The sequence below is a fragment of the Mauremys mutica genome, chromosome 12 (assembly GCF_020497125.1).
Source record: "Mauremys mutica isolate MM-2020 ecotype Southern chromosome 12, ASM2049712v1, whole genome shotgun sequence".
NCBI classification, from domain to species: Eukaryota; Metazoa; Chordata; order Testudines; family Geoemydidae; genus Mauremys; species Mauremys mutica.
The window spans coordinates 70,542,947-70,559,601 of NC_059083.1; the positions used below are offsets into that span (position 1 = coordinate 70,542,947).

The 16,655-nt window shown below is 40.9% G+C and overlaps 2 protein-coding genes across 2 annotated transcripts in view; both read left to right on the forward strand.

The window, feature by feature from the left end:
• The window catches only part of LOC123345941 (voltage-dependent T-type calcium channel subunit alpha-1G-like), a 145,197-nt gene extending 136,250 nt beyond the window's left edge, over nt 1-8,947 (forward strand). The window contains exons 33-34 of the mRNA XM_044983059.1: nt 3,439-3,608; nt 7,839-8,947. Coding sequence (XP_044838994.1) covers nt 3,439-3,608; nt 7,839-8,687 — 1,019 coding nt within the window. The 3' untranslated portion in view covers nt 8,688-8,947. The remainder of the gene's footprint in view (nt 1-3,438; nt 3,609-7,838) is intronic.
• Nucleotides 8,948-15,475: 6,528 nt separating this feature from the next.
• ABCC3 (ATP binding cassette subfamily C member 3) overlaps nt 15,476-16,655 on the forward strand; it is a 92,965-nt gene continuing 91,785 nt past the window's right edge. The window contains exon 1 of the mRNA XM_044983297.1: nt 15,476-15,594. The gene's annotated coding sequence lies outside the window, so the exon portion shown is untranslated. The remainder of the gene's footprint in view (nt 15,595-16,655) is intronic.

Below are 16,655 nucleotides of genomic sequence, written 5' to 3' on the forward strand. Positions count from 1 at the left end.
TTCAGGGGTCAGAATTCTTAAGAACTGTGGGAGCTCCACCAGTCTCACCCCAGCAAACTAAGACCCCTGAATGAAAAACCCCAGCTTCCGGACAGGAGCATAGGCGTCACTTACCTCTCTGTGCCTCAGATGCCTCTTTACAGAGGGAGCTTGTGAGACTTATTGTTTGTAATGCGCTTTGAAATCCTGGGATGGAACACACCATGGGAATGCTAAATTGTGTTATTGTGGAGTGACAAGACACTGACAGGCTGGTTTAGAGAAATGACCGGGTAGAGATTGTGTTTAAAATGTAAATTACTGTTCAAAGATGGATTTTCCCATTCAAAGGTTGTTTGATGGAGTGGACTGGGTTGGACAAGAAGAGTTCTCAATTAACATATAGGGCCAGGTTTCCATAGACTGGTGCCACAAATTGCACTTACGGTAGCATCTATCTGTGCAAAATGGGTAAGTGTATGTTTAAGGGACCCTTAGTGCTTGCAGTTTCTTAGGTTTACATGTGCATTTTTTTAAGTGCTACCCCTGGTCCATATTGTCCATCAGGATTTCACTGTTGTGATAGTCAGTATTTTGGGGGTGCAATTGGCAGAAATTCTTGTGTTGCACAGTAGGCTATGCAATACCTTCTGCTGGTCAATTAATATACTGTACTGTTGTTCCCCTCCATTTATCTGCACCTGCTCTTAATGGACAACAGCTTCAAGGCTCTTGTCCTAGGCAAGGCAGAAAAGATTCTCCCGAGCATTACCATTTGCAAGCTTCTAACAGGGACATAATTTCATAGCGCTATTCAGAACGATACAAGATTTGAACAGATTAGAAATGGGATGTTGAAATTTGCATAGTAATAGGAATTCAAATGCACAGCTACAGTTTAACAGCAGAAATAAAATGTGGAAACAACAGAACAAGATGAGCCTGGGGTTGGAAAGAGGCAATGGCATAATATGAAAGACTTAGAGCCAAATACTGTCCCTTTAAAGGATTCATTCACATCAATGGAAAGACTTGGGGTGAAATTGTAGCCCATTAAAGTCTATAGCAAAACTCCCTTTGACATCCTGGGACCAGGATTAGTGTCTCTGTAGCCCAAGGTCACTGAAACGTCCTTGGTTTTTTTACAAGATCCTCATGTTGCTGTGGAAGGAGTTTCTGGTGCTGTGCATGTTGCTGCTTAATCCAGGTGTCTTTGCGCCTATGTTGAGCTACCTTACAAGCCAAACCCAGGCTTCCTCCTAGTCCTTTCTTTACCTTGAACTTGTAGTGTTCAGTTCCCATCTTGGTAAAATGAATAGCATTGGCTGACACCAGTTGAATCTGACGAAGTGGGTATTCACCCACGAAAGCTCATGCTGCAAAATGTCTGTTAGTCTATAAGGTGCCACAGGATTCTTTGCTGCTTTTATAGATCCAGACTAACACGGCTACCCCTCTGATAGTTGAATCTGAGGAGCCCGCATTACTCCCTAAGGAATCCTGGATCAATAGTCCCATTTGGGAGTAGGGCAGATATTTAGGAAAAGCTCTTGCATGATTCTGCAAAGCCACGTTGGACCCTGAAGTTTGTGCTGGCCATTGATGCACTGTGTTCTGATCACTTGTTAAGTAGCTCAGATTTAACAGGGTATTGGAAGTAGGAGTGTTTAGAGTAAATGTGATTTTTTTTTTCTGGCTATGATCATCTAGGGCTTAGAAGCTAAGAATGTTCTGACCTAGTCAGGATTTGGATTGAAGACCTCCAAGGAAAACTTGAGATGTTCCAAGAAATGATCCTAGCAATTCATCCTCCCTCTGAGTCAGCACTCAGCCAGTGACCCAGCATTGGGGTGGGAGTCTGTACTGTTTCCTGATGAGAGAAAACTAATGTCCTATTCATAACCATGTCATAACCAATTAAATACCTCATGTTTTACATCTGCCTCGGTGTCCTGGCAAAATTCCCATTGCTTTAACTGGACAAAGTATTCTATACACCCTGTTCTAAGATATGCTGTATAGTGTTGCTGGTACCCTTTAAATGGCTGCCCTGTTACATCTAAAAAGTGGCTGCATTTCAGTGCTGAGTGAAGTGAACTCCTACCTGTTTATAGTTTGTAATTCTATAAAATGTCATTAGCAAAAGGGGCCATAATCACCAATAAATAATAACAGTACAATATTTCAACCTGAAAAGAGTTTTGTTGTCAGAAAACCTGGCATTTGCAGGAGGTATTTGTTTGAACATTCTTTCATAAGAGGGCTGTTATTCTGTGGTGGAATATTCTAGGACAAAGGAGATTCTGTGGGATGCATTCCATGTTAAATTAATTACTTTGAAAAATGTTGGACTTTGAGGGGAAGGCTTTGCAAAGTTTCCAATGTAGCCAGCAACCACTTCAGGTCAAGGAGAGCCTTTAGAGAGGAGTTGGCAACCTATGGCACGCGCGCCAAAGGCGGCACGTGAGCTGATTTTCAGTGGCGCTCACACTGCCCGGGTCCTGGCCACCGGTCTGGGGGCTCTGTATTTTAATTTAATTTTAAATGAAGCTTCTTAAACATTTTAAAAACCTTATTTATTTTACATACAACACTGTTTAGTTATAAATTATAGACTTATAGAAAGAGACCTTCTAAAAAGTTAAAATGTATGACTGGCACGCGAAACCTTCAATCAGAGTGAATAAATGAAGACTCGGCACAGCACTTCTGAAAGGTTGCCAACCCCTGCTCTAGAGAATAGTTCCTCCTCCCATGATGCTTTGTGAAACCAGCCTGACATTGAAACTTGCCACCTATTTTTGCAAGTGCTGTTTTGCTCAGTCAGTTTATTGCAGGCATATATGCTGATATTTAGATGCAGCTAGTTGATTTGCAGATAGTCAGGTAAGTAGATGTGTCCTTACTGGAATCTGCACCCACAAATATAGAGGCTGGGTTTCAAAATCAGGCCTTTTAAATGTTTAGGTGAATACCACTCTGCAAAGTTATTCGTTGTAAAGGAGGAATATAGGAATGACCAGGCTGGACCAGACTAGTAGTCAATCTAAACCAGTGTCCCTGACAGTGGCCAGTACCAAATGCATCAGAGGAAGGTGCCAAGAAAACCCCATTATGGATAATTATGGAATAGTCTACCAACAAGTAGGGTGACCAAATAGCAAGTGTGAAAAATTGGGGCGGAAGTAGAGGGTAATAGGCACCAATACAAGACAAAGCCCTGAATATAAGGACTGTCCCTATAAAATCGGGACATCTGGTTACCCTACCAATAAGGGAGTTTTTTCCTGATCTCTGGGAGTTGGTGGTTGGAGTAAATGTTTTTTGTTAATAAAAAGTATTCATTGTGCAATTCCTGTCTGGTCCAATGGGAGAGTTTTCACTGAAAGGTTATTAAGCTATGGGAGGCATCTACAAATGAATGTATGTCACATTCCTGTTTCCTGTCCCTTTCTCAAGGTTCAACAGCCTCCGTGCAGTCGCAGCCTGCTGACACCAGTTCTCTCCTGCAAATCCCAAAAGATCATTTTCACCACATAAGACCTCATGGCAATTTGGACTGGGAAAGCAAAGCCAAGATCCCCCCAACTGTGCATTCTCCGTCTGCAGAAAGATTACTTCGTAGGCAGGTAAGCAGAGCTGTGACTGTGAACCTGCTGTAGTTCAAGACCGATGGGTTACTAAGTTAACTGATGGGTTACTAAGCTTTGTATCGCAATTTCATGAGATCTGTAACCCTCATCTAGGAATAATCCCCAAAAGATTGGTCGATTTTTTTTTTTTTTTTTAGAGAAACCCATTCAATGTTCTCTAAAGAGACGCATGATGGCTTACATCTCCTTTGGCAATAGGCCTAAAAGTCCTCCATTTGATTAATACTTTGTCCTTCCTAGCCTTTTCACTGATACAGCTAAGTGTTCCTTAGGGGTCATTGGAGTTCACTGAACTAGTTCCTAACTGCTACCGAATGCTCTCCCCAACATTTGAGAGTGCACAGTGATTGCAGATAACTCTCTCCAATCAACTCTATGATTGCTGTAATTTCCTGTCATAGGGAAGAGCCATCACTTTTGACAAGGAAATGTGTGTTTTGCTTTAAGGAAGCCAGACCTTTTATGTCTGAACAAGCAGAAGTTGGAAATGTACCTTTTCTAGAGCAGTGATATGAAGTTGAGTTACTTTTATTTTTATCTAAACTAAGAGTATTTTTCTTATGAGATTAGGGGAAAAAATTCAAACATGCCTAAGTGGTTTAGGAACCCAATGCTACATCCACACTACAAGATAGGGTGTGATTCACCTGCTCGTGTACACGTACTCGTGCTAGCCCTAGTATAAATAGCAAGGTAGCCATGCTAGGATGATTAGCAGCAGTGGAGGCACAGCTGAGCCATGCCAAATACAAATCCACCTGAAACCAATGGGTATGTAATGCCTCCGCTGCTGCTACCCATGCTGCCGTGGCTACTCGTGTGAGCTCAATTTATACTCCTGCAAGCTCAGTGAGAGCCCGCGGGAGTATGTGCACACGAGCAGGGGAATCCCACCCCAGCTCGTAGGGTAGATGTGGCCTTTGCTGAAACTCAGTGAGACAGACACTGAAGTGCTGAGTTACTTTTGAAAATGGGCCTGAGGCTCCTAAGTCATTTAAGAACTTTTGAAAAATTTGCCTTTAGATTAATATCTTCTGTTTTCTAACAAATATAAACCTTAACCAAAACCCTCCTGGGTTTTGAGGACACTTATTCTTGGCCCCATATCAGTTTTCTTATTGCCAATGATATAGGCCCTGATTCAGCCAAGTACTTAAATATGTGCTTAACTTTAAGCATATGTTTGTCTGTCCCTGTTCAGTAAAACACTTAAGCGTGCGTTTAAGTCTCACATTCATAAAATTAAATACATGTTAAAAGTGTTTTGCTGAATCAGAGCCATATATTTGGCTAATTTTGTAGCTCATCTTTACCCAATAGTTAGTTTCCTGTGTCTGATTTTCTATATATATATATAAATTGTGTGTGTGTGTGTGTGTGTGTGTGTGTGTGTGTGTGTGTGTGTGTGTGTGTGTGTAAATAAATAAAATGCAGAGTGGATCGTTTTTATTTTTCCCAAAATAATGTATTACTTGAATGAAATATATTCTCATTTATTCAAATGATCTTCCTTTTTTACACTGAGAAAATAAGACAGTTAATTTATTGAGCCCTAAAAATGAATCTGAGGCACTAAGGTTAGCAGTTACATTAATCTGTAATATTAAACTGACAAGTTAAATTCCCAATGTGTATTACACTGCACCAGGCCAGCCAGGCAGCCCAGTCGACACTAATGGGGAAACTAATCGATTTAATGTTTCCAATTCATGAATATCTTCCCCCAGCTTCTGATGGGTAACAGCCCCAACCTTTTGGCTGGTATTTCTAATATAAATTACCATGTTAGCCATCTTCTTTAACTCCATTTTCCATAGTGGTTACTGCTGCATAAGACTACAGGATAATTCTTAATAGACTGTTAGTTTGCAATTTAAGAGCAAGAACTGCAGCTGCTATAAATCAGCACGGCTCGATTGATTTCAAGAGCTATGCCAATTTTCACCAGCTGAGGATCAGGCCTTAATGCCTTAAGTTTAACACACAGAACTCCAGGTAAAACCAGTGGGAGATGCAAACATGTGCGAGTGTGTAATCGGACCCAGGACGTTCCCAATAGTCTATCCTATGTCACAACGTGAGATTTTCAAGAGGGTTTAGCACTGGCCTTGAAATCAATGGGAATTCTTCCATTCTCTTCAATGGGAACACAGACTAGAGTATGTCTACGTTGCAGAAAAAGGTGTACTTAACTCGGACCAGCTAACTCAGGTTAAAATAGCAGTAAAGAAATGGCTACTTGGCTTTTAATTCAGGTTAGCAGTTTGAGTTTAGCTCCAGGCTGTCAGATAGACTTTGCAGTCTATCGTTTAAACACATTAATACAGAATTTCTAATTTGTGGTCCAAATAAGAGGTGAGCATGCAAACTCTATCAAGATTCCAGATACATATTAGTAATATAAACAAAGAAAAATATTTGTGAACATATACCCACATTAACATATTTTTATATTATTATGTATATGTGTGCATATATATTTGTGTATGTAAACTTTCCTGCAAATACTTGCATGTGCTTAATTTGAAATATAGGGGAAGACTTATTAAACTCAAAGGGACTACTCATGTGCTTACATCTTTGCAGTGTGTGTGTGTGTTGCATAAAACTTTGGAGGATCAGGGTGTGTGTATGTCCTGTAGTCTATGGGAGTTTTTCCCAGCAAAAACCAAACTGGTTGATATTTATAGACTAGTTCATAAAGTTTCATTTTAAAAAAGTAATTTTGAGCTGCTAGATGACAAAAGTGTTATTACAATTAACAGCCCATCTCTTCATTCTGGTATATTAAAGTAGGGCCAGCTGTATTTTTTTTTCAAATATTATAAAAAGGAAAATAAACAATCTCCCCAAGATGAGACATTTGCATGAAGAGCTATTAAAATTGATTTATAAATCCTTTAGCAAAGGGGCACACAGCACTATGGAACACAATGACTTCTGCAAATGGGTAGGTAAAACTGCCATGTAAAGGTGCTGCTCAGAGCCAATTTGCAGCTCTGGGGAAAATGAGTCTGTATCTGACTCCAACCAGTGTAGGCGAAACATCCCCTGAGGACCCTGAACTCACACTTCTAATAGGTGGAAATAATTACGGATGCTTCACTCTAGAGGTAGTCATCCATTTCACGTTAATAAAAATCATCTTACCAATAAGAATTTTCAGGTAATTCTATATCATATAAATGTATTCAATACCAGCCAATTCTTTGAGATTTGGGGACACTTAGCATTTTTAGGATCAAGGATTGGGCCCTTATTTATTTAGTAGCAGCAATGTCCTCAACCACGTAATAGACAGTCCTTGCCCTGAAGATCTTATATAAAATTCCCCCCCTCCCTTCTTCAGTCTCCAGTGGGTTTTGACCACTGGAGCATGAGTGCTAAAAGCATGTGCCTGGCCAGCTTGAGCTAGAGCAGTGGCTGGCAGTAGTAACCGACTGCGTTCTTATGCAAACCAATCCCTAAGATAGGCACTGTGCTAGTGTTGTTCAGATGTGCATGCTAAAAAAGATGAATGCATAGAGAACAGGGCACACTGGGAATGCAGAGGTAGGATAACTAAGCCCAGATACGGCAAACGCATATGGGTATGCTGGGGAGTAGCTCCACTGGACTCCAACTATTCAAGTGAATATGGGCCGGCAGGAGCAGGGCTTAGTGCGTGAGAGGGGGGTGTTTAGATTTCATTAACAATGTTCCAACTCCCTTCTTTTAGGGCTTCAGCTCATGGCCCAGCAAAGCACTTGGGCACAAAGTTAACGTCAAGCAGGACCTCCCATTGACTTGAATGGGCTTTGAATTAACCCCTTCCTCATTTGCAGAAGTAAAAATAAGGCCAAACCTTGGGTAAAGTTTTGATGAGTGTTTTGGTTTGGGTTATCTAATCCTATATACTTTAGGGATACAACCTGAGAGTTGATATTCTTAAAGCATTAGAGCAGAATTTGGACTTCAACTTGCACTGGTGTAAACCCAGAGTAACTCCAATGAAGTCAGTGTTACTATAATATGTATTCTGTGTTAGAATGTAGAAGTCATTGGATTTTCTCTGCATTTGTGTTAGTGTTTTTTCAAAGCAGAGTTTGGCCCCAGGCACGACAACCTGCCTTGTTAACTGTGCCTTCCTTGGACTAACCCTTGTTTGGTGTGTCTCTCTTATCTGACAACTATCCTCCTCCCCAATGCCTTGGCACTCTACTACAGGTGGCAATAAGGAATGACTCCTTGGACATGTATTGCTCTGAAAGCAAAGAGAATTTGCATGCTGAGGGGAATGAACTCTCTGATACAAGTGTGCCAGCTGGATCCACAGAGGACCCATCAGAAGCAAGTGAATCGGCCTGCTGGGGCCGATCAAGTGTTCGCACTCAGCATTCCCGCAATCGGTATAATATATCCAAGCACACACCAGCTTTGTGTGCATGTACAGGCTCATATCAAGAGACACTTAGAGACTCGATGGACCAAGAAGTATCTGAAATAAACAGCTCTTTGGAGCCTTTCACTTCAGGAACTTGTACAGCCTTGAGTGCCTGTTCAGTGGTTCCACCTCTAACTCCCAAGAGGAACATAGGCAATAGCAGCAATGTTACTTTGAAGGACCTGAAGAAATACTACAGTGTAGATACCCAGGGTCTTCTCAGAAAACCATCATCTTGGTTAGATGATCAAAGGAGACATTCAATAGAAATTTGTTCCATGCAAAACAGCCCTCAGCACCATTCCACATCTAGCTCTTCTGGCTTCATAAGTCAGGTCTTAAGTGAAATGGAAGGCTTGCAAGGAGCCCGGCAGAAGAAAAAACTGAGCCCCCCGTGTATATCTATAGATCCACCAGATGGACAAAGTTTGTTACCTAGAGGATCTCGTGGTATTTCACCTCCCAGTGCAGACATTTGCTTGCGAAGGCGTGCGCCATCTTGTGATTCCAAGGACTCAATGGATATAGGAGATTCACTGCTTCCAGACAGTATGTCAACATCTCCTACCCCAAAGACAGACTTGTTGACACTTCCTAGTTTTTCCTTTGATCAAGCAGAAATGGACCCCTGAATTATATTTCTGTTGGTGCCAAATGTTTTCTTCCTTTCATGTAATAAAAAAAATACAAATTAAAAACAAACAAAAAAACCCTCTGTATTTTCAAATGGCACTGGGTAAATATTTCCAAAGAAAGTTGAAAGAACCAGCTGGTTAAAGAGTGGTTAACCTATATCACGCTTACTTAAGCATATGTTCTGCTTAGGTAAAAGCAATACATTGTGCAGAATCTATATGTATATTATATTTTATTAAATTAATTGACTCTAGTATTGCGGGATGTAATACATTTTGTGACTAAGATCTTGTTTAATTTTCTTCTATTTTATGTATCTCAGAATATTTCTGAGATAAGGTTTGGGTTTTATGGACATTTTAACATAAAATACATATTTAATCCTTTTTTGTTTTGTTTTGGTTTGTTTGTTTTTGCAAAGCACAGGGTATAGCCAATTAGTGCATTACAGAGGAAATATATTCCACAGTCAACAAAGAAGGAGGAGAATAATTTTGAACTGTAATGTAGCCCCTCCCTCTCCCTTAAACTTAATAGTTTTCTGTGGAAAATAGTCATTTGAATATTTTACAAATGCAATGGAATTCTTTTTAATAATCGAGTAATTTTCCAAACTAAAGTTAAATCACCTATCAGAGTCAAAACAGGTGCACTAGAACAGGAATGTACAATATGCTGACAGATGCATGAAGATTTCTAATGTAAAGAGAATTTAACTGCCTACTAGCATGACACAATATTGGTTTATAAAAAGGTATTACATATATTGCCACTGATTACAATGGTGGTTCTTAACGTGTCAATGGATGCAATTTTCAAAAGCACCCAAGTGATTTAGACACATAATCCCATGGGCACTTTTTACAGTTTTACCCAATATCTTTAGATACCTAGAGCCCAATCCTGAGCTCTCCTGTCAGCAGTTTTACACTAGTCTAAGTCCATTGAGTTCAATGGAGTTATTCCTACTTGCACCTATGAGAGAGGAAAATCAGACCCCTAAGTAAGATCTGCAGTTAGCTAAACTCCATAAAGCCCTGATCCAGGAAAGCATTTAAGCATGTTCTTATGATCATCCCTGTCCCGCAAAGCACTTAAATGATTTCAAAAATCTAGGCTTAGGAATTGTTGCACTGCAATTCCCAACTGATTTAAGAGCCTAAATTTCATTTTCAAAGTGATTTAGGCACTTAGCAGCTAAATACTATCAACTGCCCATGGGATTTTGGCTCCTAAGTGCCCAAATCTCTTTTAAAAATTAGATGTAGGCTCCTAAATCGGTTAGGCATTGCAATGCTGTGCACAGCAACGCCTAAACACCTTTAAAAATCTGGGTCTGAAGCATGAGCTTAATTTTAAGCATGTGTTTGTCTCATTTAAGTCAATAGGATTTAGGTGCTTAAAGATAAGCATATGCTTACGTGCTTTCCTGAATGAGAATGCTTTGCAGAATCAGAGCCTAGCTGAAGGTCATTACCAAAAAGAGTAGGGAAGCCTGCAGTAGAACAACTATTTATCTTAGGTAAAATAGGCAAGTTTTTCAGTGCCACAACTGGGAGCTAATTTGTAAGGCCCTACTTTCAATTTCCTTTCAAGCTGGAAAGACTTTAACCAGAAACTCTTTCAAATTGTGGTATGAGAATAAATAGAATTTTTACCAAATGTTTATAACATGTCCTTAATGTCAATCATCTCCAAAATTCATGGGCTAAACTCTGTGCTAACACCCCATGCAAACCTCTGTTTCTCAAATCAAAGTCAGAGAGAGAACGCAGAATATGAAGCACTGCAGAATTTGGCCCAATAGGCCCAATCCTGCTCTCAGCTACTCCGGTGTGAATCTGAAGTGAACTTCATTGAGCCTCGGTAGAGTTGACTTCAGATTGAGGCTCCGTAAAAGACTAATCCACACGTAATTTCAAGTATGAGAGTAGTCCCAATTAAGTTAATGAGACTACTACCATGCTTAAAGTCAAGCACATGCATAAATCTTTACAGGATTTTGCAGATTTAGCCTTACACCAGTGTAATTAAGAGACGGATTTGAGGTAGTTTAATTCAAAATGACTAGTTCTCTTATTCAGGAGATCGAAATTCTTTGAGCACCACTGATTTTTTTTCAAACTCCTAAGAAACCTTGGTTCCAAGTCCTTTGGTGGACTCAGAGATTCTCCAGTGTTCCTTTTTGTATCGAGATTAGCTTCAAATAAATATACACAAGGAAGATGCCCTACATTTAATAGATCTATATGAAGATTTAAGTTACTTTTATTTTCACTTGAGGAAATTTACTTTCCTAAACAATCACCATTGATTTTGCAAGTCCTGTACAAAAGCCAGGGATTATACAGCAGGAAGTAATCAGTTTATTTTAAAGATTAACATTCTGTACTGTTTCTTCCAAATACATTATTTCTTGGCTAGGATGGTGGGCTTTTTTTTTTTTTAACCCTGCTCAAGAGTCCTAATGTGTGCCCTCACACAGAGCACTCTCTCTCATAATCCGAGTCAAAATCCAAAATTAAACCCAATTAAAGCAATCGTTACAAACAAACCTTTCATCAGTGCTTCACCCAGATCCCACTTAAGGAAATAATAAAATTACAATGCATTAAGCCTGAGAAATATTCTTAATCCCTTTTTGGTTTTACACTCCTAATGAGATTTAGACTTCCCTTTTGAGCATACCAAATAATCCAGCAAAATGGTTGGGCCACTAAAATTACTGTACCCAAATTTGCTAAACGACTAGCAATGTTTCTGTAGCTGGAGTGGAGCTGCATAGTAAGAGGTCTACACAACACAGTACCTTCCTGGTAATATAACGTGCAATATGTTAGCATGAAATCATGGTGCAAGAAGATGAGGTAATGTCAATCCATGCTCACAGCTCCAACTGTAACAGGAAGCCTAACAACTGCTTAACTTAAAAACGGTTCTATTTTCAGTACTTGGGGTTCTGCCTACTGACAAGGGTTGTGTGAATAACAATAAAACAAAGTTTACATTATACATTCATGTTCAATAAAGACCAATCAATAGAAACATACTGTACGAAGATGCATTCAGGAAAAAAAATGCATGTAAAATCATTTGTTTTCTAACTGATAAGTTTTTTTCTAGCTGCCCTTTTGAAAAACAAATATATGTACTACAGTGTGTGCAATAATCTTAAAATCATTTTAAATACCTTTGGGGGGTTTTATAGAAGTTGCCTTTTTTTAAAATAAAAATGTAAAAAATCCTCAAGAATTCTGTAGAATGGTTATGTTGATTGAATTTTTATATTTTTGTAGAAATCTGTAGAGAAATTGTTAAAAGTGTGCATAGCATCTTGGAAAGAGAAGCAGCTATGTCTAATATTTTCTTTTAATAAATTTGGGGCCAGACCTAGTATAGTCCAAGATTTATAACCTAGTTCCAAAGACCGCATAAAGGTAATGGTTAGAAGTGAGTAGCTAAGCTAAAGTTCTAGGATGTTGCAGTGCTACCCTGGTAAAGAACTGTACTGGTATACAACATGTCCATCCTGAGAAGTCAGCCAGCCCTGATGCTAATGCACAGCCCCGTGGCTCTCCAGTTCATTCAAAGCACACCAGCACTTTAATATTGTGGATTTACTGTAAACAGATGGGAATAGAATATTCTGCTATTGCCAGTCTTACGTGTGAGAGGAAAAGAGATGGCGATTGTGTCTGGAAAAATGTAAATTCCATAGTTGCAGCCATTGCACATAACTATTCATAGACAGATTACAGGTTATTTAAACTGTAGATAATTTGGAGGAGGGGGGGGGGAAACACTGTTTTTGGCTTCTGTAGATTGCACTCAACACAAGGTTTGGTGTAAGGCACAAAAATAAAAAAGATTTATTGTTGTAAATTAGGCTATGCCCTGGTCCCCCTTTTCTGCCCCCGTGACTATAATAATCCATGTACACTATTACACGAGATGACTAGAGTAGGCACAGTACCATTGCAATGTCCGTAACAATCTAGCATATATGATAACACTTTGTATTTAATACTTAATATATTGTTATACTGTATCAGGTATATAGACCAAAAACTCGGTCTTGGATCAGGGCAACAAAAGATGGTATTAAAGGGGAAAATTGGGTTAAAATGTTCTCTTTTTTAAAACAAAAATGAGTGTAAATCTTTACAAATGACAAAAACAAATGTGTCCTATTAAAAGCTTTTGAAAAGAAGAATGCGCACGTCACTTCTTTTGTTGTTAATGATGCTAATGTATTTATCATTCAGACTGCTCGAATCTTTGATCTGCCCAAGTTCTAACTGTAAACATGACGGAGGGGACATTGTATAACAGGGGTAGGCAACCTATGTCACGCATGCCGAAGGCGGCACACGAGCTGATTTTTAGAGGCACTCACGCTGCCCGGGTCCTGGCCACCGGTCTGGGGGCTCTGCATTTTAATTTAATTTTAAATGAAGCTTCTTAAATATTTAAAAAACCTTATTTACTTTACATACAACAATAGTTTAGTTATATATTATAGACATATAGAAAGAGACCTTCTAAAAATGTTAGTGTATTACTGGCACGCGAAACCTTAAATTAGAGTGAATAAATGAAGACTCGGCACAGCATTTCGGAAAGGTTGCCAACCCCTGTTGTATAACTTCACTGAAGCAGACTGGCAGGGTTAAAGAATGGTTAGCAAATGTCAATCCTTTGTGAAGTGATTGGCTTTACACCAAAGATGAGTTTGGCCCAGCATGTTGCCAAGGGTCTGTTGCTTTGCTATAAACAAGGTAGTCAGTTGCATGTTAGCAGTTGCATTAGATGGGGACTGAATGCAGTTTGGCTAGTGGCTGTATAATAAAAAATCCACAAGGAAAGGGAAAGGACTTTTTCTGGAGCTTTCTGGTAATAAGCACTTCAGTGAAGACTGTCAGTAGCAAACAGGAGAAAGGGATGGAGTTGATCTGGGCCCTGAAATCTTCTTTTGCTGTTAACAAGGAAGCTTTGGGAATTCTCTCTGAGTTACTAATCCTGGTTTGGCTACCTGAAGCATTCTCTGCTGCCCTGCAACTCATGCAGTCATTTATACCAGTGCACACTGCGTGCAATTGGGGTGTAAAATGCTACCGGTCTGATTTGGTGGTAGCCTTTTGCACCCACTGAAAATGACTGTACTAGTTGCAAAGCAATGGGGAATCAGCACTTATATGTTAAACCGTTGTTTTTTTTTTACAGGTCATCAGCAAGCAGGATTTGAACCTTTACCTCCAGCACAGATCTCCATGAATTTAGTGGCTAGGAGTAATAGCTGCTTATCTTTTGAATAGCATCTAAGTGGAGAGGGTACACAGGGAACTCAATCACTGTGTTATACTTTGTCAAGTGTATTTCTTGTGTTTGATTTGCTTGGGTGGCATCATCGAGGTAAGTGCACTCAAACCTAAAAGGGGGCTTGCTCCAACTGAGTATCTGCCCATCCCAAGGTGTTCAGATCCAGGGCTTTGGTTCAGGTTCATCTCCACATTGAAAATTATGACCTAACAGCTGATTTTATAATATTCCTATAGGGTGAATGTTACCCTGTGTGAAGGACTGGGGCAAGGCTATGCACCCCCAGAGGCCCACTGAAGCCCTCAAAATACAGCTTTGGCTGGGCTCGGTGGTGCATATGCCTTCTGCAGGCTGAGAGTTCAACCCTGCAAGGTGCCATGATCCAGCAAAGCATTTAGACACAAGCCTAATGTTACACAAGTGACAGTCCCACTGACTTCAAATTAAGCAAGTGCTTAAGTGCTCTGCTGGATCGGGATAAGAATGCAGAGCTGCTGGCAGGATCGAGCTCTCTCTGCACAGGGGTGGATTTAACCCTTAGGATGTTTCTATTTAGAAAGGGATTTGAGGCAATGTGCTCCCAGAGACGGGGGTTCAGAGACCGTCCTCATGGGAAAACTGCTTTTGGACTGGACAGGAAGTTGTTTTGTGAGCACTTCTAGGAAAACCCTTCAACTATGTTTTTGTTTGGGACTTTTTTTTTTTTGGAAGGCTCCCATCCAGATGGGTGGTTGATGGAACATCTCCTGTTTCTTTGCATCTTCCTGTCCCCCTTAGTATTTTGGTATCATTAGGTAAGTAATTTGAATGCCACAACAAACTGGCTTGGTTTGCTAAGTCCAAGGGGTTCTGTGTCTTGAACACAACTTTTTCTCAGCTCAGTCAACACAATGAACATGGGCTCAGCTAATTGTCAGGTTCTTCCAACCGGAGGGATCCATTGCAAGAAGAACGACATGCCTGGTGCACTAAATCCTACTGGCAGTTTTATAATAATTATTGGCATGCCATGTATTCCAATGATATAAGGCAGGAGACTATTATGCTGCTATTTAGTGAATGTGAAGCAAATATTGCTTTAAAAAAAAAACTTCACTGCAGCCTCTGCTGCTGCCATTCAGAAAACATGGTGAGAAAAGGGAATCTGAAAAACAGAAGGCATTCTGCTTTTCTTTATTATTGTAGCACCCCTGGAGGCTGCTACTGTGCTAGCCCAGAGTGAGAGAGTCTCAATCCAAACAGACACGAGAGATAAAAGGTTGGAATCGAGCTGAGCAAAAAATTTTGGCCACATTTTTTTGTTCACTAAAAAATGCTGTTTCGTGTCTGTGCTGGGGTGTATACCCCACACTGGCTCTGAAAGAGTTAACTGGAGCTGGAGCACTCAATTGGAGCACTTACTGCCACCTGGGGATTGGCCCAGGCCCAGTTAAAGATGAGTCCTAGAAGGGTGGTTGCTGTAAAAAGAGGAAGCCTGAAGTAGGGTGAGGAGGTTGCTAGCTGCATGGTGGGGAGAGACAGACCCACCTCTGCATCCTTCCTCTTGGCAGTGGAGAGACCAGGAGAATCCAAGAAGAAACCTAGGTGAGAGTTGGCCCTGGGATCCTTTCCTGAGTAGAGAAATGTGGCAAGAAATCAGCGACCAGGGTGGAGCAAGCTCTGGCTGTGAGCCCTGATTAAGGGGCAGGATCTAGAGCTGTGGGAAGAAATCCCTGGGAGGCATTCAGCTCGGGAACTTGGGAGGGATGAAAGCTCGAGCCTCAGGAGGGCAGGGGTGGTCTGCTCATATTTTTCATTAAAATTTACTGGGGGACTCAAGAAGGAGCCTTGAGTGGCTCTGCACCCTAGAAAGAAGACAAGGTTGTGACGCCCCAAGCCAAGGAATGGAAGGACCATTGAGCCTTATGCTAAAGACTTGGTATAATGTCTTTGAGTTGCTTGCTGGAGAAGGCTTTGTTACCCCAGAAGGGCTGGGAGGGGGAGGGACTATAAGTGATCTACCTGGAGGGCTGAGTCACAAGAAGCAGCAGACCACTGCAGGGCTGGAGCAGCTCCTCTGCAGGGGGTGCTAGATGAAAAGAGTCTGCTGTGCCATGACCTCCCATGAGGGGGTGTCCCACCAGTGAACCCAGCCTTCTACAGGGACAACTGAAATGGTTACCGAGCAAGTGTGGATTTTGGTCAGGAAAACATAAAACATGTCAGTTTTCCAGGCTAGAGACACAAGGGGCATCCACAAAACTGAGGGGGGAAGAGGTACTGCCTTCCCTTTCTTGTCCAATAGCCCATTGGGCAGGTCATTTACCTGGAGCAGGGACTTCCATTTTCCCCCCTCACAACTGAGGGCCCTAACTACCAGGCTGTTAAGTATTCTGGGCAGGCCTCGCTCCGCCTGTCCTGGGGAAGCTGTTCCTCTTTGTACTAATACTTGCATTGTCATTGGGATACAGAGAGCACTACATAGTCTCTAACCAGCTGATTGGAGCACTCAGCAGGAAGGAGTGAGGGTTAGGTTCCTGTCCTTGCTCCAGGCTGGAGATTCAAACCCTGGGTCTCTCACATTCCGGGTGAGTGTCCCAACTACTGGGAGGAGGGAGAGTACTGCTACCTCCTCTGTTTTGTCCCTTGTGGAGCTAGCTCTTTTC